Below are 23,957 nucleotides of genomic sequence, written 5' to 3' on the forward strand. Positions count from 1 at the left end.
ATTAATGCTCTTTCTTTCATGATACACGATGAGGCAGCCAGCCATGCCTCTGTAAGCCATCTCCTGTGGTTAAAGGCGAGAGCTTCAAAAATGTGCAGCTCTGCCCTTGTAAGAACTAGTGTAAATCAAGAGACTGAATGTGTTTACGTAAAGTGGCTTACTTTTAATGTTTGCAGGATTAGGGGACAGAATAGCAGTTTGATTCTCATATGAGTATGAATAAATATTCTCTGTGGGTGGCAGGTCTGTGTGTTTATCTGTGCATACATATGTATGCATGTACTTGGGGTTGTGCATATATGTGTACATATTCACACACACACACACACACACCCCCAGGGGGACCGCCCTGTGTGCTAGTGATGTCGACTGCTGTTGAGGAACAGAATTAATCAAATAAATGTTGTTCTTTCCTATGTAGGAAGGTCTGGCCTGCCATGTTTCTATTTTTATTTCTTTTGGTTTATTTGCCATCCACATTCTGAAAAGAATGCAGAAAGAACATTTTAAATTCTTGTGTGATGGTTGGCTCACATGTATACCTAAAGTTGGGAGAATTTTTTTTAGGTGTTTGTAGTCTGGCTGCCCTGTCTGCCTTACAGGACTTCAGACTTGGGGATGCTAGCAAGGAAAGTAAGTCTGCAGCCCCTCCACCCCACCCCACCCCACTGGTGGGGGTGCCCTTCATGACCTGGTTCCCAACCCCCTCCCCTCCGTGGCCACCGCTGGTTTTCTATGGCGACCGTCTCAAAGACTCAGCAGAAAGCACATACAGATATGAGTGAAGATCTGTTCAGAACAATGCTTTGCGCTGAGGTGGACTAGTTAGGAAGACAGATTTTCGAGTTTCAACCCTGGCTACCCTAATGAACTATGTGACTTCTACCAAGGTACATAACCTGTAGCCAGCTCTGCCATCTGTCAAATGAGGATAAAATCACTCACTCCAGAAGACTGCTGTAAGGACTGAATGCAGTAATAAGTGCAAAGCATTGAGCACAATATGGCTCAAAGAGAGAAGGGCCAAAAGTGTGGACGCTACTCTTCAGCAACACAATACACTTTTGTGGATCAGTTAAGGCTCAGAGACTACTGCTTATCTTGCTCATGCCATATTTTGTGATCTGGCGATACTTCATTCATTCATTCATCAACTTTTTAATATGTATAAAGCCTTGTTCCAAAAATCATTTAAGGTGACTGGTGTCAGTTTCCCCCTGGTATTCTTTCTTCATCTTTACAGACACAGTGACACTAAGAATACAGTGGAATATTACTCAGCCGTTAAAAAGAATGAGTTAATGCCACTTGTAGAAACATGGATGGACCTAGAGAGCGTCATACTGAGTGAAATAAGAGAGAAGGAGAAGTATCATATGACGTCCCTTATGTGTGGAATCCAAAAAGAAACGATGCAGATGAACTTACAAAACAGACACTCACAGACTTAGAGAACAAACTTATGGTTGCTGGTAGAAAGGGATAGTTAGGGAGTTTGGGATAAACATGTACACACTGCTATATTTAAAATGAATAACCAACAAGGACATACTGTATACCATACAGAACTCTGCTCAATGATATATGACAGCCTGGATGGGAGGGGAGTCTGGAGGAGAATGAATTGATGTATAGCTGAGTCCCTTCGTGTTCACCTGACACTTTCACAACATTTTTAATAGGCTATACCCCTATACAAAATAAAAAAGTTCAAAGAAGAAAAAAAAGGGGGGAAAATAGCTTTTAAGAAGTGTCCAAGCCCGGAACTTGAGTCTGGCCCAAGGCACCTGCTCTTTACTCTGTGGTAAGTTTGCCCTAAAGGAGAGAAACTTCCGGCCCAGAAATCCCGCCCACAGGACCACTGGGAGGTGGTGCATCCTCAGGGCCTCAAGGCCCTCAGCGCAGAAGAAAGTGCGCTTAGCCCAGGGGGCGGGGCCACAGGGACTCGTGGGCGGCTCCCAGTGCTCGGACCTCCTGCAGACCCAGATCTCGGGAACTGCTCTGAGTGGTCCACTTCACCCGGGAGACCCAATAGGTCGCACTGGCGAGCGCACTGAGAGGCCCTATTGCAACGAAGGCCAAGTCATCCTCAGCGGTTCGGTCCTGCACCTTGGGCAGAACAGAGGCTTTTTACGGAGCCCCCCAGAACTGTCAAGGTCATTGTCATTTCCTGCCATACATGCTATTTGGATTCTAGAAACCAAGAGGAGAAACCCTCTGGCAGGGAGGGCCGGGTGGCTCTGGTCCTGAGCTGCGCAGCCGCCCTGTGTCTGGAGGTGGAGCTGCCCGTGCCCTTGTTTCCACCTTCTGAAGACCAGCTGTCCCCACAGGGACAGGCCAGAGAGTGGCTAAGGGTGTTTTGTATTTTCTTGTTTGCTTTTATTTTCTCCTCCTCTCTCTCGTTCCAGGGATTTCACTGCAGCCTGATATTTTCCTGGGTTCCTCCTTGAAATGAAACACTGCCCTTCTGAGCTGAGGGAGTACTGTCTGAGGGAGTGGTGGCTGCCAGAGCACCTTGTTAGAAGCCAGCTCTGGGGCCCGCCCAATCCTCCTTCTCTCTTCCCTCAGCCCTTAGAGTCCTGTTCCGTTTCCCTAAAAGCTCTGTCTCCCATCTGGAGACACTTAGGCAGGGCTTGAACGGAAGAACAGGTGACTGACTCAGGAAATAGGGCTCTTCTTGCAGAAACAAACAGAAGCAAGGTGTGTGCCAGGCTGGAGAGAGGAGGGGGGCAGGTCCTGAAATTCTGCAGTCACTTGAACTTGCTGAGACTATCTGGTAGGGGATGAAGAGAAATCAGTTCAGTTCAGTTCAGTCGCTCAGTCGTGTCCAACTCTTTGTGACCCCATGGACTGCAGCATACCAGGCTTCCCTGTCCATTACCAACTCCGGGAGCTTATTCAAACTCATGTCCATAGAGTTGGTGATGCCATCCAACCATCTCATCCTCTGTCAGCCCCGTCTCCTCTGACTTTCAATCTTTCCCAGCATCAGGGTCTTTTCCAATGAGTCAGTTCTAAGCATCAGGTGGCCAGAGTATTGGAGTTTCAGCTTCAGCATCAGTCCTCCCAATGAACACTCAGGACTGATTTCCTTTAGGATGGACTGGTTGGATCTCCTTGCAGTCCAAGGGACTCTCAAGAGTCTTCTCCAACACCACAGTTCAAAAGCATCAATTCTTTGGCACTCAGCTTTCCTTATGGTTCAACTCTCACATCCATACATGACTACTGGAAAAACCATAGCTTTGACTATACGGACCTTTATAGGTAAACTAATGTCTCTGCTTTTTAATATGCTATCTAAATTGGTCATAGCTTTTCTTCCAAGGAGCAAATGTCTTTTAATTTTATGGCTGTGGTCACCATCTGCAGTGATTTTGGAGCCCCAAAAAATAAAGTCTCTCACTGTTTCCATTGTTTCTCCATCTATTTGCCATGAAGTGATGGGACTGGATGCCATGATCTTAGTTTTCTGAATGTTGAGTTTTAAACCAACTTTTTCACTCCCTCTTTCACTTTCATCAAGAGGCTCTTTAGTTCTTCTTCACTTTCTGCCATAAGGGTGGTGTCTTCTGCATATCTGAGGTTAGTGATTTTTCTCCCTGCAATCTTGATTCCAGCTTGTGCTTCATCCAGCCTGGCATTTTGCATGATGTACTTTGCATAGAAGTTAAATAAGCAGGGTGACAATATACAGCCTTGACGTACTCCTTTCCCGATTTGGAACCAGTCTGTTGTTCCATGTCCAGTTCTAACTGTTGCTTCTTGACCTGAATACAGATTTCTCAAGATGCAGGTAAGGTGGTCTGGTATTCCCATCTCTTTAAACATTTTTCATAGTTTGTTGTGATCCACACAGTCAAAGGCTTTGGTGTAGTCAATAAAGCAGTCGATGTTTTTCTAGAACTCTCATGCTTTTTTGATGATTCAGTGGATGTTGGCAATTTGATCTCTGGTTCCTCTGCCTTTTCTAAATCCAGCTTGAACATCTGGAAGTTCACGGTTCGTGTACTGTTGAAGCCTGGCTTGGAGAATTTTGAGCATTACTTTGCTAGCGTGTGAGATGAGAAATGGAAAGTGAAAGTTGAAAACGTTAGTCACTCGGTTGTGTTGGACTCTTTGTGACCCCATGGACTGTAGCCCACCAGGCTCCTCCGTCCATGGGATTCTTCAGGCAAGAATACTGGAGTGGGTTGCCATGTCCTTCTCCAGGAGATCTTCCCAACCCAGGGATTGAACTCCGGTCTCCTGGATTGCAGGCAAATTCTTTACCACTGAACCACCAGGGAAGTCTACCCCTGTAGTTGTTCTGACACCAGTGTGGCACCCTTCTCACAGCATCATAATGCTGTAAGAGTCCTCGTTGAGCCCTTGTCCCTATCCACACTCAGAAATCACCCCATGTTATTATCCCATGTTGCCCCGTGCGTTTTAGCTGACCATCACAGAATCCTTGCTGATGCCAGCCAGCTTTCCTTTTGGTTCTGTTCCTCTCTGCTTCTCCAGGAAAACTGCCAGTTCCCAAGGGACTTGCTTTGCTCCCAGTGGTTAGATACTGAGATGAGGAAATAGCAAAATACCTGCTTGACCTCCAGTGAAGAAACATGGCCGGAGGGAAATGGGTATTGACAGGAGGGAGGCCTGGCGTGCTGCAATTCATGGGGTCGCAAAGAGTCAGACACGACTGAGCGACTGAACTGAGGACCCTGAGGGACGGGTGGATTAGGGGTGATTCTGGTGTCTGGAATGGATGGGGGGGTGGGGATGAGGGGGCCGTGGTTAGCAGACCCTTAAGAAATGAAATTTTTGAGATGGTCACCATTTTCAACCCACACACTTGTTAAGGGAGGGAGAAATAGCCAACAGCAAAAGAAAGAAGGGGATAATATGGATACAACTTGGAGGTTTTGAAGTCCTTAAGAAATGGCATTTGTAGGGTGGAGGGCCCACAAAAAGTCATCTTTCCAACCTGGCTACTGCCCCGGCCCAGGGTGGAGGGGGCTGCTAACTGCTGTCAGGAATGAAAAAGTCTTCTCAGTTATAGTGTTTTACTCACATCCTGTCCCCCCAGCCTGTCCAGAAATGTGGTCTCTGTATTTCACGCTGCAGTTCACACCCACTATCCCAAATCTGTCTTTATCTGAGAGGACACTGATGAAAGCTGAGGCACGGCCATGCTCCAGGTTAGGGGGCTTTGAGGAACTGGGGTCCTAAGACTGTGCCGCTGATTGGACTCAAGGAAGCATTTTAGAGAAGGAGCGCTTCCCCACCCCAACCCCGGGCCCTTTGGGGTGGAGTCGCCATTTCTCTTTTGCCTTTTCTGCGACTATAACCTTGACATATTGCCTTTCACATGTGTTGGTGAAGCTCCATTATCAGAGAAGGAAAGAGCCGTATGCGTGTGCGCACGTGTGTGTATGTGTGTGTGCCTGCGCTCTGTGAGCTGAGAAGTCATTTACTTCTGTCAGTGCCACATCTAACGATATTCTGTGTACTTCAGACTACCTCATTATAGTGGTGGCTGGTGTGGGGAGGGGCCTGCTTACACAAAGGGCTTTTTCACCAAGCTTTGGGCACAGTCTTCTCATTCTTACCACACTGCTACGCCTTCCACACCCACCTTTCCTTCATCTCTTTGTGTCCTGTTCTTCCTCAATCATGACTTTATTTCCAATATTTCTTCCTCCCCCTTTGTCCTTCTTGTTTCTCAGAATTAGCAGAAAATTGGTGAATTGAAAACAAGAAATTGGCTTTAAAATGCTGTTGCTGTAGGACTTCTAAAGCGAATATGTGTTTTATTGTTGTTCAGTCGCTCAATTGTGTCCAACTGTGACCCCATGGACTGCAGCACTCCAGGCTTCCCTGTCCTCCACTATCTCCTGGAGTTTACTCAAACTCATGTCTACTGAGTCAGTGATGTGATCCAACCATCTCATCCTTTGTCACCCCCTTCTCCTGCCCTCAATCTTTCCCAGCATCGGGGTCTTTTCCAATGAGTCGACTCTTCACATCAGGTGGCGAAACTGCTGGAGCTTCAGCTTCAACATCAGTCCTTCCAATGAATATTCAGGGTTGATTTCCTTTAGGATTGACTGCTTTGATCTCCTTGCTGTAAAAAGGACCCTCAAGAGTCTTCCCCAGCACCACAGTTCAAAAGCATCAATTCTTCGACTCTCAGCCTTCTTTATGGTCTAACATATGTTAAAACACTAGAAAAACAAAGAACCTCACTCCTTTTATTTCCCCTCCCAGTAGAGTAATGGAAACAGGATTTGTTTGTTTAATTATTTTTGTTTCTGAGTCAACCAAATCTGGACTCAAACCTTTATCCTTCCTACTTGCTAGCTATGGGAACTTGGGCAAGTTACTTCAATCCTCTGAGCCTCTGTTTCCTCATCTATAAATTAGAAAAAGCATTGCCTACTTCACAGAGTTTTAAACAACAAGTAAATTCCATGGACAGAGGAGCCTAGTGGGCGACAAGTCCATGAGGTTCCAAAGAGTCAGACGTGCACTCATAATAAACATAAGTGCACCCCCCATAGTAAGGTATTCAGTTTGTATCTCTTTCCAGCTCTCATTTCACAGGGACTTTAAGACCTAATAATTGTTCCTCTTCATTGGATTTTAGTCTAATTAATGAGTATTTTTAAAGCACCTACTATGTGCCAGGTCTTGTGCACCAGGGTCCAAACAGGAATAAGGCATGGTTCATCTCTTCAAGAACAAAGTCTTGCCGGAACCAGGAAATAATAAACTATCATAGAACAACGTGAGAGATGCTCTGGGCACGAAGGGAAACCAAAAGAGGAGCTCCTGAGACTTCACGGGGATGAGATGGGAAGGGTGTCCCTGAGGAGGAACACTGATCAAGAGCCTTGAAGGAGGCTGGAGTTGGGAGGAAGGTGCTTTGGGAAGAGGGAGCAAAGGAAAACATATATGTGGGCATTGCCCTGGATTTAACAGTAGAGAATGGGAGCTGGAGAGCGACGGCTGAGTGGCTGGGAGTCCAGGCCAATGGTAGATGCTGTAGCTGGGAACTGGTGTGAATGCTGTGAGAGACGTTTAGGTTTCAGGTTTAGATGAAGGAGCGTCAACAACGCTAGAGGAATTTTACCTGAAGCATGGTGAGGTGACTGAGAAATCCTTGTTTGCACAAATTGCCTCTCTGAGATCAACTCGGAGTGCAGAGTCCACAGGTCAGGAGTCCTGGGGCTGCCACTATCAGCCTTCGACCTTCAGCAAGTCACTTCCTCCCTCTCAAGTGCTCTTCACATCTCTGGAATGAAGGTGTTGAACAGCAGTCTGTGATTCTGTGATTTTTGTCACTGTTTTTTGGAACTTGTTTTTATAATTCCTAATATTAACTTATTCATATGGCTATGCTAGCATGATGACTGACACTTAGCAAATATCACATTTCTTTATTCCATGTGAAAATTCAATTCCTAAAATGTATGATGGTGTGTAGGGTGTAGTAAGCTTAAGTCAGTTGGTTTCTTCATAGTCTCGGTCAGGTAAGAAGTCATTTGTGTGACCTGGAATAAATCATTTTATTTCTTTGGACCATTTATTCCCTCCATGGCCAGTTCTAAAAATGGCTACACTGAGAGATAAGAATAAGCTTTGATGCCTAGAATTTATGCAAGTTTGTTCCATGTATATTAAAAACAAAAACAAAAAAAAAACTCTTTCAAAGGCTGGCAAAGATCTCTAATTTTAAAATGTGTAGATCAGAACAGAAGTGGTAGAGTATCTTGGGCAAAAGATATGCTGGTTTCATCTATCATCACCTTTTCTCACAAAGACTAGGTAACATCATTTTAACTTTATTTCCAGAACTAAATATTTCAATTTGGAGATTTTGCCTACTTCTCTTTTTATTATTTGAATGACTAGAGCTTGTTTTTTAGGGAAAATTTCATGTGTATTAAAAAAATCTAGAGAATATGTAAAAGGCAAATACCAGGAATAGAAAACATATATTATTTCATTCACCCAGAGATGAACTTATCATGCTGGACTCATAATTTATATTTTTTCCTAAAATAATTGGATCAAACCATATATACTATTGGGCTTCCCAGGTGGCTCTAGTGATAAAGAACCCCCTGCCAATGCAGGAGATGTAAGGAGACACAGGTTTAATCCCTGGGTGGGGAAGATCCCCTGGAGGAGCGCATGGTAACCCACTCCAGTATTCTTGCTTGGAGAACCCCTTGGACAGAGGAGCCTGGCAGGCTACAGTCCATGGGGTTGCAAAGAGTCGGACACGCCTGAGCAACTAACACTTTTACAACTTTATAACTATATATACATAATCACAACATAAATACACACACACATAAACACACAAACACACCTTTGTGTTAAGAGTTTATCCATTCACCTTCAATTGTTTAACATAGCCTATACAGTATTGGAAACTGGAATTTGATTCTTAATTATTAGTTGTAATCATTCCCCGTCCTTTGTCTTCCAAGTGCCTAAATCAGAGTATTTTGATGGTTGATCTTGAAGGATGTCAAAGTTTGCCAGGCATAGAAGGGCCGAAGGCATTTCTTAGATAGAAGAAACAGTCGGTGAGAAGCTACTAGAAGCCTTATAGAATGGGCTGTTGGAGACCGAGGAAGATTCTAGTTTGCCTGGCAGGTGTGGTGAGTGGGCGGGGCTTCAACCGGAGGTGGGCAGGGTTGGTGGGTGGGGCTAGGAAGAGCTTTGTTTGCCAGGCTGCAGAGTGTGGAATTTGTTCTGCTGAGAGTAGGGAATGGGGTTCTTTACAGAATCAATTACTGCCTCATGTAAAGCAGTGGCACGGAAGGAGCACAACCAAATCCTGACCTTTTTCTTAAGAATTTGTTGCTTAGTCACTCAACCGTGTACGACTCTTTGCAACCCCATGGACTGTAGCCCGCCAGGCTCCTCCGTCAATGGGATTCCCCAGGCGAGAATACTGGAGTGTGGATTTCTTAAAATCCAGGTGCTTGAGAAGTCTTTGTATACAAGCCAAATACAGACTTCAGGAACATTTCTCAGAAAATTCGCACCACCTTTGCAGAAACCTCTTAAGCACTTGCTCTTTGCGAACGGGCATGCTCTCGCTTCAGTTGTGTCTGACTTTTTGCGATGCCATGGACTGTAGCCCGCCAGGCTCCTCTGTCCAGGAGATTCTCCAGGCAAGAATACTGGAGTGGGTTGCCATGCGCTCCTCCAGATTGGAGTCCTATAGTGGACTGAATATGACATGGTGGGTTCAGGTAACTCCTGCAATAGCAAATTCATCCCCAAAGAGCAAACTGCATAGTTGTTGTTTAGGCCACTTTCCCTGTAAGAAAGAATGTGTTTGGCCCTGCTGGATGCCTGCAGGAGGGCTCTGATGGAGAGGAAACCCATGGAACCCAATATTAGCTGGGTTTTTTTAGTTTGAGTTTTTTTTTCTCAGAACCAGGTTTTTTTGTTTTTTGTTTTTTAAGCCGGCCCATTTGCGCCACCCAGTGGGGAATTACTAGAATACAGTAGTGAAAGCCTGTAGGCTTTAAAATTTTTATTTATTTATTTAATTGGAGGATAATTACTTTCCAATATTGTGACGGTTTTTTCCATACATCAACATGAATCGGCCACCCCCCTCCCCACTCTATCCCTCCAGGTTGTCAGACAGCACAGGCTTTGGGTGCCCTGCTAGATACATACATTAAACTTGCACTGGTTACCTGTTTTACATATGGTAATGTACATGTTTCAATGCTATCCTCTCAAGTCATCGCACCTTCTCCTTCTCCCACTGAGTCCTTTATGTCTCTGTCTCCTTTGCTGCCCTGCACATAGGATCGTTGTTACTATCTTTCTAGATTCCACATATTATGTGGTATTTGTCTTTCTCTTTCTGACTCACTTCACTCTGTATAATAGGTTCTAGGCTCATCCACCTCATTAGAACTGACTCAAATGCATTCATTTTTATAGCTGAGTCATATTCCCTTGTGTATATGTACCGCAACTTCCTTATCTTGTGTATACTTACCACATATATAGCTGAGAAATATTCCCTCGTGTATATGTACCACAACTAGCTTATAGGCTTCTGAAGGATGGATCCAACTGAGCCTTCCTCAAGTTTCAGATCTAGTTCAACCATTCATTCCCTGTAAGAATGTTAAGAAGGTTCCTTGTAAACAGTCTTTCTCTTGTGTGTGAGGCTGCATGGTGTGGTGAGGAAAGCACTGGTTCTGGCTTTTCACAGACTCAGTCTACCTTTGCTGAAGTTCCATATCCTCTCAAACTCTTCAAAAGCCTTCCATATTTCTAGTGTCCATAACTGTGGCATAAGTGTTTAGTATTTAGTGACATAATTGTTTTAGTATTTACCCACTGTACTTGAAATTCAAAGTGGCGTCGGTCTGGGTAAAGAAAAAAATATCTCTTTGGCATTTTGAACAGTCAGGAATGATTGCAACCACCTGTAATTAATATATTTTAATTAATAAGTCACTGGCATCCAAATGCATAGTCAGAAGACTGTTTCAGAGACTTTAAACCATGATCACACGGTGTAGTGGAAAGAGCCGGCTTTTGCCCCCAGATAGACCTGAGTTTAAATCTCACTGCTGCCACTTTCTGTGTGACTTTGATAAGTCATTCTCCATTTTTGAGCCGGTTTCCTGATCAGGCCAGTGGGGATGGCAAATCTTCCTTTACAGAATCAGAGTTAGGGTTACACGAAGTGATGCCTGTGGAGCCATGAGGGAAACCGAGCCTGGCGGACAGCAGGCCTTCACTTGACGGAAGTAACTGCTCCCGTTGAGGCTCTTGACGGAAGTAACCGTTCCCATTGAGGCTCTCGACAGAAGTAACCGTTCCCATTGAGGCTCTGCAGTTACCCTTCATCTTTACCCGTTCAGCCCGCCGGTTCACCTTACCCATTCACCCTGAGCACATCACTTCTGCTCGGAGGCCCGGATTTCTCTTTGGTCAAAGTTTTACCCAGAGACAATGATATAAACATCCAAATCATCTTTTCTTTCTGTAACATTGACCCGCTGCAAATAATTACAAGAATTAGTTATAAAACCAAAATTGTCTTGATGCCATGATCTCTCCTTTACTTCCTGTCTTTTTCTTTCAGACATAGACACACACACACACACACATACACACACACACACACACACACTTTGCATCCCCACCTCATTTTCTCTGTTTTAAAAAGTTAACCAAAAACACAAGAACCTCTGGAAGCTTAACAGAGGAACAGCAAATCCCTTTTAAGGTTGTCATCATCTCCATCCCCCACATTAAGTGCCTGGGTCCTTATTCACACCTTATTGTGTGGCTACCTGTCTCCACAGTCCTGTGCCCCCATCCTGCCCCAGCCCCTCTGCTCCAGCCACAGAAGCACACTTGCAGGCTCCGCTTCGGCCGGGCTTCCCTCCAACAAGCATGCTCAGTCACTCAGTCGTGTCCGACTCTTTGTGTGAACGTGTACTGAGTCCATGCATATCAATACTTTCAAGCTTCCCACTCACCTCAAGTAGGCATCACGGGTCCATCTCGCAGATGAGGACCCTGTGGGCCCATTCACTGCTGGATGAGACAAACCTTTCTCCATCATCACTTGCCAGGCATTGGGGAAACAGATAGCAGGCACAGCCCCTTTCTCCATGGATCTTATGAGATCTTACAAGGGATGAATCCAGGAAGCAGGAATGCAGCAGATAATAAACTTTCCAATTGTGAAGAAGGGTGCCATGAAACAGCTGAAGAGGAGGTTTGGGAAGGTAACCCTAGAAAAGGGCCACTTGAGCTAAAACCCAAAGGCGCAGGGAGGTCACATACGGAGGTGGTGAAGACAGACCGTGTACTCAGTTACTGAGTTGTGCCCAACTCTTTGCAAACCCATGGACTGCTGCCTACCAGGCTCCTCTGTCCATGGGATTTCCCAGGCAAGAATACTGGAGTGGGTTGCCATTTCCTTCTCCAGGGATCTTCCCGACCGAGGGATGGAACCTGAGACTCCTGCATTGGAAGGCAGCTTCTTCACCACTGAGCCATCAGGGAAGCCCAGTGAGGACAGGGTGAGATCTAAATGTGGGCGGACTGGGTTCTACTGTTCATCATCCCCTCCTCTAAAGAGTTACGTTTATATCGTTGTATTTTATATCTTTTTCTCCCCAATAAACTGTATACCTCCTTGAGAAGAGTGACCTCATCTCCCAGGTACCTGGCCCATAGTACTGAGCATAACTAAATGGCCACTTAATTTTTCAGTATATGTACCTTGAAGTAATTGCCTTATTTAGTATTATGAGTGCAAAAGTATTTACCTAGATCTGCTAGGTAAATTTCTTTATTTAGGTTATTTCTTTAACCAACACACTGCTATGGTTTTCTGATAGAGTTTCTGAGCAACTGGCATGCCTGTTTGCAAGGTCCTCTTAGGGATCAAAACTTGGTCTTCTGCATTGCAGGCAGATTATTTACCATCTGAGCCACTAGGGAAGCCCTACTTCCTCAGATGTTCCCTATGGGGAAGGGAGTGTTGGCTGGAGGGTGATCTGGGGTAGGAGTGCACAAGAAAGGTAGCAGCTGCATCAGCTCTATGCAGGTGGAACTTGGAAGCAGCTCCTTCGACTAATTAAAATGACATGAAGTGTGTCCTAAATGCCACAAGGTACAAGGCGCCTTCCCAGCCTGCAATCCAGGCCATTCTTGGGGATGAAAGAAGAGCTGTTGCCCTGTGCCAGACATGTGGCTAGATATGAGGGGTTCCGTGAGGATTTCTTCTTCCTGACACTTTGGAGCTCACAGTTGAGTAGAGCAGACAGACATGCCCACCGTCCACGAGTGCACGTACACACACGATGTACAAACCGGCTCCTTGTGTGCATGACTCCAGGTGGGCAAAGGCAGGAGTTGTGGCAAATCCCCAGTGGGTGGGGCAAGAAGCCTTCCCAGGCAGGAAGGCTTTCTGGAATTGGGAACATGAATGGCAATTAGCCAAGTAAGGAGGACAGGGCCTCGTAGGAGCAGGCCATGGGCAAGAGTCTCACCTGTGTAGAGGCCCCGAGAAAGAGAACCGATGGCACGTTTGAGATCTGTAAATGCCTGCAAGAACCAGGCAGCTGGTGAGGGTGGTGAAAGGCGAGCTGGATATGGTTGCCCATCAGACACACTGGGCTGTTCCTCCTTTCTATTAAGAAATGTCCTTCCTCCCACTTTTCTTGAATTGTTTGCACTGAAGCTAGCTTTTGTTTTTCTACCTTTGATCGAATCTTAGGGAAAGAGAAATTGTGTTCTCCTCTGAGAAAAATCCAATTAACCATATCAATCAGTAAATGATACTTAGACTCCTGATGGGCAGAGAGCTGGGAGTGGTGGAGACTGGGGCAAACTGGAGAGAATATTTTCCATCTACAGAGGACAGAGCCATTCTTGACTCCAGCTATCCAGTGGCTCTAAATCTTGCAGTTTTTCCTGAAACACAGTGCAACCTGGATTTTTGGCAAGTTGGCTAAGTTTTTTAAACAATGCTCTGATATATTTAAAAAAAAAAGGAAGAAACAAAAGCCCCAGCCAACAGGCACACATCTGTATGCTGAACCTTATTCTAGGGTCATGATTGTACCCTCCTGTTTAAAGGCTCCAGAGGTTGCCAGGGCATTTTCAGAATCCTTCAACAAGTCATTGCTCTGCCTATAAGTTACTCCTAACCATCCTTCTCCCCCTGCCTTCCAGAAAGAGATGACGAGCAGGATGTGTCACTAACGGCCCCATCTTACCCTCCGGAAGAAAGAGGAAAGCTGTTTTCCTCCTGGCGGCCAGGCGGGCAGGAGGGAGACTTCCCAGGCTGGAGAGGCGCGCCTACTGCCAGGAACAGGCCGAGCTGGAGACCAGCGGTGACTCCGGAGAGAGGTTCCCTGCTCACCTCCTGTGCTCCCAACCCTCTGAGTGCTGCTAGCGTGACCTGTGGACCCGCCGGGAGGGAAGGACCACCCCTCGCCCATCCTGGAGAAAGGATGCCCCTGCACTTAACACGCACAGCCCAGCTGTGCGGTTCTGCCTGTGACCTGACACCTAAGCTTTGCTGAAATTCAGGTTTTGCGCCCAAGGTCCTTATTCCTACTTACTTACCTGTCTCCTCAGCCGGCTGCCTTTTCTGTAACGTGTGTTCTAAGTACCCAGTGAATTTTGGAACTCTGGATGCACAACCAGTTTTTCTCTAACAAGCCTTCTTGTGCCGTCTTGGCAGACTTCGGCCCTTGATGCTGTGGTCTCGGCTGGGAGGTCTGACGCCCCCCGGCTCACAGCATCCGCGCGGTTTTCCCCATAAGCAGTTTTACCAGGGACCATTCCGCGCGGCGGCTTTTCTCTGCCCCAAACAGGGTCTGCACACTTTCACTGCAGGGAAGAGACTGGTCTCCAGCCTAAGGCTGGCTAGTTACCAGTTCACCCTGAACAGAGTATCTTTTTTTAAAAACCACGCCATTCCTTGTCTCTTCCGGTCAAGATTTTTTTTTTTTCCTGTTTCTCCGAAGAGAGAAATAAAGGAAGTTATAAATGACCAAGAATGATCAGCAGAAGCACTGAGCCAGATTAGTGCAGTGTTTGTTCGTTATTAAAGGGTGTGGTGGCTGTCTCTACGTTAATACTGAGATTTCAGTTGGGGGAAGAAAAAAGTACAATGGGTAGTTTGATGCCTGTAGCTCAGACACCCAGCCCATTGACTTGTTATCTTCCCAACCGGCCCTCTGAGCTTCTAGATCCAGTCGATGTTTTCTTCCTGTTCCTCCGCACTCCCCACCTCCTCCGCCCATTACGTTTGACATTACAAAACAAAGTTAATTTCTGCCCGGGTGATGCGCCTGCCATGGTTGCCAAGGTAACAGGCAAGCTGGAGCCGTGTTCCTTCTTCCATCCTTGCCAATGTTTGGATCCCAGCAGACAGACTCATTCTGTGCTGCATCCTGCCTTTTGAAAGCTACCTGACTTTTCGCTAAAGTAATGTTGCCTTCACTGATTCATTCGCAAAACTGTGGTGGTCCCAAGAGTCTGTAAGTAGGGGGTGATGATACTTCCGGTGATCATTTGAATTTGACAAAATAGCAGTTGGTGGAGGGAAGTAGCTGAGAATGTATTAGTGAATTTTAATGTAATACTGATTAAAGAATAACTTAACAACTCTGACTTTGTCTCATTACATGTGACATGTAAAAGCCATCTGGGGCTGCCACAAGAGCCTGGAAAGGCATGAAACCTTTCTTTGGTCCAAACTAAGAAAGGACTGACTCTCTGGGCACTGTGGCATTCTGTGTTGACCTAAACCAGCAAACCAACCCTTGTTCTGTATTTTGTCAAATGCCGTAATGCTGTCTCATGGAATTCAAATGCTGCTACCTCTCTTCATATTGTGTTCTGATCAAGAACAAACATACCATTTTTTGGTTTGGTTTTGTTGGCTTCCTAAGTAACTTTGAGAGGACAAGATAGAGATTTTCTCAGCATCATTTCTGCTTTAAAGGATCCAGAGAACAGACGAATGAGCCCGTCTTCCTGACCTATGCGCTATGCAGTAAGTGCCACATGAGAGTGTTGAGCAGTGGGACGGAGAAGTGACAGCTCAGAGCCAGGTCCTGGAAGGAACTCTGAAGCTTGGCACCATGGAAAACCACAGGAGTTTTGCTTGAAAAATCTGACATTTCAATTAATGCCTAATCAAGTAGGATGCTGGACTCTGAAGACTTTTGTTATGAGTTCTTTCGAAGTTTATTTTCTATTAACTGTGCATATGAAATTTCCACTCAATTAAAAAAAAATCTGGATTTTTTTTTTTTAACTTCTTGGAACAATTTCCTCATGGTTATATTGATCACTGCACTTCTAGGAAAAGTGCTGGCAAGCCACTCTTATTTTTTGATTATAGATGGTTCCTATTCCCATAGAACTTTGTTTGGCAAATTGTGAAGAAAATCACTATAGGCGATTCTTTATGTCTTTGGCTTGACTACATCCTGAGAACTTCTGGCAAATGCAGATCTGAGCTCCTGTGGCCCTTCAGGCATCTCCTGCTTTCTGGATCTGCAGTTGACACCTGGCTTCTTCCTTCTGACCTGGCTGGCTCCCCTCATTTCCCCCTATTATTTTAAAGTTGAGTAATACATGCATCTATGATTTTTTTTTGAGAAATGTCAAAGTGGGAACTTCAAAAGGAAAAGATTACAGTGACATCCGTATTCCCACAGTTGTCAGTCTCTTTAGTTAATGGTTTAGAGTCCTTCTTTTATGTATGTTTGGGGTCTGTGTGTGTGTGTGTGTGCAAGTATGTGGGTTTTTCATGGCACTGACATTATTAAAGAGTTCAAGCTGCTTTGAACTCCAGAATGTCCCACAATCTAGAATTTTTTTCTGATTGTTTCCTCATTATTAGATTCTGTTAAACGTTTTTAGCCAGAACACTACATAAGTGGTGGTGTTTCTTTCCTTCTGCATCACACTAGGAAGCATGTAATGTTCAGTTATCTCTTTTCATGATAAATACTAAGCTTGATTAGTGGGTTGAGGTTTCATCTGCCTGATGCATTCATTAAGTTCCATAATTCATCATAAACCTCTGAAATTCAATATTCATATACAGTGTGAGACTACTTTCCTTTCTTAATGTTCCAAAGAAGTCCAGAAGTTCCAAAAGATTACAGCCATTGCAGTTAGAAGTTGTTGCAGTGACAAAGAATTCATCTCTTCCTGTGTCACAGGGGGAAGGAGAAGCTAAAAGTTTCCTTCTGCAGATAATGCATGAGTATGCTGGATACTGAGAATTTGCTGTGGTCCCTGGAGCCATAGATAAAATGTATATAACTTTTTTCTTCAGATCCCCAGTGACCTCCCATTCAGACTGATGTTTCATTTTAGAGAGCATGTATTTTCATGAAAGGTGATTGCCCAAGAGTGCAAAAACTGATTTAGGTGGGGAGGAAATCTTAGATATTACACTGAGTCATGGCCCTCCCAAGGAGCTACAGTATGTGCACAGATATAAAGTATGTATTTAGTATTAAAATTTCATGGGGATGGGGAATGATTAGGAATAGAATGTCTAAAAGGGCTCTTTAGGGAGATGATAGTGAAAAAAATAGATTGAGAAATACTCATCTGGGGTCAGTTTCTGCTTCTGAAACTGTTCATTTTCTCTTCCTGGGGTGTTTGCTCATTTCTGAGGGCCCGGATAAGTGGAAATGACTTTGAGAGGTTTTGTTTTGTTTTGTTTTAGCTATTCCTTCTACAACCTTCCAAACCATATCAGTTTGGAAGGTTTTTGGTAGGTTTTTCCAGGTGAAAAACCCATTCTCCTCTCAACAGTCTTTGGGCACAGAAATCCTGCAGCATCCTCTGGTGTAACCCCCAGATCATATTCCATGTGAAACCTTTCCATTCAACTGGCGTTAACTATTATATTGTCTCTGAGTTTCAGCTCACCTTTTCTAGTGTCCCACATTAAGAAAGATCCAAAAACTCTAAAAAGTAAAACATAGGTAAAAACATACTAAATGAGAGCTTTGTTTGCACGTCCACTAAGTACTGGAAGCCTCTCACCAGTTGTCCTTCAGCCTTCCTTGTTTATCATCTCCCATTGGCTGAATTCTCTTGGAAGTCGTGTTGTGCCATTGCTAACATTTCTATACTTCAGTCTGAAGCCTTCCCAAAGTTGTCTATGCCACTGTGCGTTATAGATATAACCAGCAGTGAACATGTAAGAAGTCGCTGCATGCTTTTTCCATACTGTGCTGTGTCTTTGCTAACTCCTGATTTGATTGTATACGTTTATAAATTTTCTATTATATTTGCTCATACTAAATCCTTATTTATATTCTGCAACACCATTTTGACCGATCTTCTTGAATGTCCTACTGTTAGCATTCTTTGTAAGATTACACTGAGATGTTTTAATTCCCTTTTTCATTGGCGAAGCACTAGGGGACATGGATAATTTCTCTCCTCATTTGTGGTGATGATGTCATTCTGGTCATTGCTGGAAGCATCACTTCCTATGGTCTCTACCCTTATATCACTTCCACATCCCATGGGTATCACACTGTGAATAAAAGAAATATCATAGGAAAAGTACAAGAAATGCGTCCAAAGGCAAAATCACTGAAAGGAGTCTGATGTGTCACTTGGATAATACTGTTGTCCTTTGGTCCTTTTACTTCTTAATAAAATAGGTGATTCTTGATGAAATAGGTGATTCTCTCCTAGAATTAGCCAAACAAAGCATGTTTGGGAAATAATGTTTTTTTTTCCTCTGCTTTAAAAATACTTCAACAAGAATATTTTATAACAAGCTATTCCCTCTCGGAGTTGTTAATTCTGGACAAGACTTTTTCAAAGAATAAATAAGGATTTCTGTAACTGTTAGAGGGAAGAGTCCATTTCTAATCTGACAATTAAGCAGTTTTACTAGCTTTGAGTGTTCTAATTTCAAAGTTTTTCAGTGTCTTTTCTAATAGCGTCAAGAAAAGAGATTTAGCATAATTGTAGTTCCATTTGTGATTAAGGCTTTGGTTACAAGAGCAAACTAACAATAGAAAACAATTAAAAATGGAAGATAAAACTAAAGGATATTTATGAAATCAGTTCTTCGTGAGTTTAAGAATTCAAATGTCCCAAATAAAAGACACACAGCCATCATCTAATTTGTCTTTTTTCTGTGTTTGACTTATTTCTTTAACAAATACATTCTTCATCTTGCAATGATCTTGGAACAATAAATGAAAAGCAAGGTTAATTTTACAAAAACCTAATTCAGAATTTATTTTCGAACCCATGCACATATTTGCATTGTAACAGAAGTTCCTTCGTTCTATGACAAGTTTTCCCAGGAGGGTGTCTTGTGTAGCTTCTCAACCGATTAATGTTGTACTGCTTTTTTCTTGCAGTAGGATTCAGTATTAAGTTTGGTCATGACCTGGAATACAAAGATAAGAAGACTATATTGTAGAAAAAGCTCATCAGTCAGAGTAAATAAACCTGAAGTAGAATCTCAGGCTTGCCCCTACCTTATTTGTGTGACATTGGGTAGTATATCTGTCCCTCAGAATTCTAAACTACAACTGGACTTATAGATTTGTTCCTATGTAGCTTATAATTTGGGGGGATAATAATGTAAGATTAAACATCCATTATGTCCCTCGTGAATCCAATGGACATGAACTTGGGCGAACTCCAGGAGATGGTGAGGGACACGGAGGCCTGGCGTGCTGCATCCATAGGGTCACAAAGAGTCAGATATGACTTAGCGACTGAACAACAACAAGATTAAAATATAAACATATTTAGAAAAGCAGAAGTGTATAAATTCTGTATGTGCTATGTGCTGTACTCAGTTGTGTCTGACTCTTTGTGACCCCATGGACTGCAGCCTGCCAGGCTGTTCTGTCCATGGGGATTCTCCAGGCAAGCATACTGAAGTGGATTGCCGTGCCCGCCTCCAGGGGATCTTCCCAACCCAGGGATCAAACCCAGGTATCCTGCATTGCAGGTGGATTCTTTACCCGCTGAGCTACCAGGGAAGTCATACATTTTGTATACTTATATATTATTAGTACATTTGCAGTCACTATGTAATAATTGTACATGACTCCAGTAACAGCCCCTGTTCTGATAGCAACAATATAATACTATGTCTTACAAAAGCTGTGATTTCTAGACACAGAGCAGAGAGGAATGAGACTTCTGGAACGTGATCACACGTATGAAGTCTTCCTCTGCTTCTCGGGTTCACTGTCTGAAATGTGTACCATGATGTGACCAAGAGGCAGGCTGTGAACTGGATTTGTCCTGCAGGCATGATTTGTTGAATCTACATAGATTGTTGTTGTTGTGTTTAGCTAGCTGCCAACATTTAAAAATGGGAAAACTTGATCTGAAAATCAGAATTTCTGGCTTCTCCAACTAAATCAGAAGATGTGGCAAACACTAGGCTTTTGTTTTCTTGTGGCAAGAATTGGCTGAGAAGTGGCTGGCCCATTTAGATGGGGTTGTCTCTCCAGTTTACTGCCGCCCGCACCACTCCCTGTTGCTGCCCAGACATGGCTGCTTGTCAGTTACCATCGTCCTCTGACACTGGGATGCTTCACTCACGTACATTTCTTGCCACTCCCCGAAGGCATTTCAGGTCACAGCCCCTGCTCCACTGTGTCTAGAGGGACCACTGAGGAAACCACTATTTTAATTTTCAAATGTATCCCCAAACACATTGAATATTTGCTGTATTATTAGATTCTCTCTAGAAACCTATACTGTATTAATGATAATAAATGGAAAACTGTCTTAAAGACAAGAAATTCAAACCAGATGCCTTTAGTCTTTCCACCCAACAACAGCAAAAATTGATACTCCCATAAGAAGCTTACTTCCCAAGGAAGCTAAGCTGACCATTAAATCTATCCACTCTTTCAATATCCTAAACTCTTAAATTTCAACTCTGCTTCTAAGCAGACTTCATTGCTACATTAACCAAAATGATAAAGAACTATCATTGGGAAGTAATTGTAGTGTCATCTGTAACAATTACATATTTCATCTGACTTTTCTTTTAGTTCATTATTAAGTAGATATTAACAACACATTATTTTTAATGGAAACCTCTTGTTTTAATGCAGCATCATCAACTAACTGGGTTTCATGAAGACAAAAAACAAACAAAAATTCTCAGTACTTAATAAATTAAAATCTAAATGAGGAAATCTAATTAATGTAATTAAACTTTGATTGAGCTTATAAAATGTACTACTGCATACTAAATTAAGTTGAATATCTGCTCCAGAGGAAATTGTATCATATAATTGAGACATGACCTCACCTATTACCAAATCAGCAGAGGATAAGACTAAGCATTTTCAAGAAATAAATAGAACATAAAATTCTGTAAAGCAATTATCCTTCAAGTTAAAAATTTTAAGAAAGAAATATATAGAACATAGAGGGGGAAGGTATCAAAAGAATCCTATGTTTATTAACCCAGAGATAGTATTATGGGGCTTCTCAGGTGGCACAGTGGAGAAGGCAATGGCACCCCACTCCAGTACTCTTGCCTGGAAAGTCCCATGGACGGAGGAGCCTGGTAGGCTGCAGTCCATAGGGTCGCTAAGAGTCGGACACGACTGAGCGACTTCACTTTGACTTTTCACTTTCATGCATTGGAGAAGGAAATGGCAACTCACTCCAGTATTCTTGCCTAGAGAATCCCAGGGATGGGGGAGCCTGGTGGGCTGCTGTCTATGAGGTTGCACAGAGTAGGACACAACTGAAGCAACTTAGCAGCAGCAGCAGCAGCAGCAGCAGCAGTAGGTGGCACAGTGGTAAAGAGTCTGCCTGCAATGCAGGAGACATGGGTTCAATCTCTGGGTCAGGAAGATCCCCTGGAGGAGGAAATGCCAACTCATTCCAGTATTCTTGCTGGGAAATCCCATGGACAGAGAAACCTGATGGGCTATAGTCCATGGGGTGGCAAAGAGTTGGACACGACTTAGTGACTGAGCACACAATATTATGGATAACTGTTTCTCCATAGCCATGCATATAAGATCTCAACAATGATGTATTTAATATTGCTAAGAACTACATGCTTCAAGAGATAGTGGAGGACAGAAGAGCCTGGTGGGCTGCAATCCATGGGGTTACAAAGAATCAGACACTATTTAGTGACCAAACAACAAGACGCTGACTTGCATAAGAGGCAGCAACATTTAGAAAAGTCATATATTGTGAGTTGTTTATCTGAAGGGTAAGTATTTCACTTGGGCTTGTCTTAATCAGAAGTATAATCACGTGAAGGTACAAGGGAAACATCTGGTCCACACAAAGTCTGTGGTTAAGGCAAAAACCTTGGTAAAAATGCGAGGTCATTTAGACAGGATGAAGTTTGGTGGGAGAAGTTAACATTGGCTGGACATGAGGGATCCCTACCTGGTCTGTGGATGAGAACAGAATTCTTTCTTTGCTCAAAATCTCAGATTAAAAGCCTCAGCTCCCTCTGTTTCTTGCTGGCCTCACCCATGCCGGGTACACTCACACTTAGAGCCTCCACACTGGCCATCCCCCTGCCTGGATGATCTGCCCAGACAGCCTCATGTCTAACTCCTTCCCCCTCAAGTCTTTGCTTGAATGTCACCTTCTCATTGATCTCTGCTGGTCACATCTACCCAGAGGACTCACAGCCCCCCTTTCTCTGCTTTAATTTTATTTTCCCCATATAATCTGGATGATATAATTTATTTATCCAGGGATTGAATCTGCGTCTCCTGTGTCTCTTGCATTGCAGGCGGATTTTTTACCGCTTGAGCCATCAGGGAAGCCCTTTTTTATATAATTTATTTGTTAGGTTTATTGTGTAGTGTCTGTCTCCTCCAGCTGAATATAAATTCCATGCCTTCAGGGATCTCTATTTTGTTTATTGAGTGTGTGACACAAAGGAGACACTCATTAGACCTTTGATGAATAAATGAATGGGTGAATGAATTCACATGGCAGACAAGTGCCTAATTAAGATCTGCTATCAGAGAGATATTAATTAAAAGCAAGGTATAATAATGATAATATTAAGTTGATAATACTAACACCAAAAGTATATATTTAAGTGTCTAAGCACGCCCTAAGCCTTTTAGGTGAATAATCTCAGTTAAACAACCCCATGAGGTTGGTTATCTATGTTTATCCCCATTTTAAAGTCAAAATTACCTAAGTAATCTGCCTGCGATTACAAGCAAGAAAGTGATGTCACACAGGTGTTTCTAGAGGCCCCACTCTGAACCACAGAGGTCACCCCCACCCACAAGGCATCAGGCTCTCCTCAAATTGTCTTCTCTGTAGATCCCGGGTCCGTGTAGTTCTGCAGTTCAGCCTTCAGTTTCTTTCCTGGTCATTTGTTAATGTGATTGCAGTAGTGAGTCTATGACCAGTCTGTCTGAGGTCAGAAAGTCTTTCCAGTCCCAGGGTATTCATTCACAATGACAAAGTAGACCCTTAGCCAGAGATCAGGTCAGACAACAGACCTAACAGGGACACCAGAAGGTCAGAACAACTAGCCCACAGAGTGTTGAGGGGTGTGAGGCCAAGACTGGAGGCCAAAACGTGAGTCCCTGAGGAGGCAGGAGACACAAATCCAGAAGGAATCACCCAGCGTGGGGTGGGGTGTTCCTGTGATCAATTGAAATAGTACATAAGAAACTTCAAGAACTTCCCTGGTGGTCCAGTGGTTAAGAATCTGCTGGGACATGGGGTTGATTCCATATAGGAGACATGGGTTCGATCCCTGGTCTGGGAAGATCCCAAATGTCAAGGTACAACTAGGCCCAAGTGCTACAACTATCGAGCCTATGCCCTAGAGCCTGGGAGCCGCTACCCTGAGCCCACGTGTGGCAGCTACTGAAGCCCAGGCACTCTAGAGCCTGTGCTCCACAACAAGAGACGTCGCTGCATTACGAAGCTCAAGCCCCGCAACTGGAGAGTAGCCCCTGCTCGCTGCAACTAGAGAAAGCCTGCACACAGCAACGGGGACCCAGCACAGCCAAAAGAGGAAACAGAAAGAAACTTGTAGGTTCTGATCCCTGCTGTGAAATGGGGTGGTGGGGAGAAAGCATGCATTTCACTCATCCTTAGAGGAAAACAAGCAGACTTTTTAAAGAATTAATAAATAGAAACACCCAAAGGAGAAGATGAACTTAGACATTAAGAAATTTGAGAACCTATCACAGTTAATTTTTGCTAATTTTTCTTCTCTGTGAAAAACATTAATGCATTAATTCGTCAGCCACAACATAAAATATGTGGTTACATTAGACATATGTAACCGAGAGGCTAGAACAAGGAGTGGCTGGGGGACTTAGGTATGCATGTGTTCCCTGGGCTAATTTAGAAATGCATAGGAAACAGAGAAGCAACGTCCATGCCATCCACTTGACTTC

The 23,957-nt window shown here is 43.8% G+C and overlaps 1 protein-coding gene across 3 annotated transcripts in view; it reads left to right on the forward strand.

Annotated features, from left to right (window-relative positions):
- Positions 1-18,681, forward strand: part of MOB3B (MOB kinase activator 3B) — a 219,089-nt gene extending 200,408 nt beyond the window's left edge. For all 3 annotated transcript variants that reach the window (XM_027549085.1, XM_027549086.1, XM_027549087.1), the window contains exon 4: positions 13,735-18,681. In XM_027549085.1, the coding sequence (XP_027404886.1) occupies positions 13,735-13,764 (30 nt within the window). In that variant the 3' untranslated portion in view covers positions 13,765-18,681. The remainder of the gene's footprint in view (positions 1-13,734) is intronic.
- Positions 18,682-23,957: the final 5,276 nt, after the last annotated feature.

Source organism: Bos indicus x Bos taurus, chromosome 8, assembly GCF_003369695.1.
Source record: "Bos indicus x Bos taurus breed Angus x Brahman F1 hybrid chromosome 8, Bos_hybrid_MaternalHap_v2.0, whole genome shotgun sequence".
Classification (NCBI taxonomy): domain Eukaryota; kingdom Metazoa; phylum Chordata; class Mammalia; order Artiodactyla; family Bovidae; genus Bos; species Bos indicus x Bos taurus.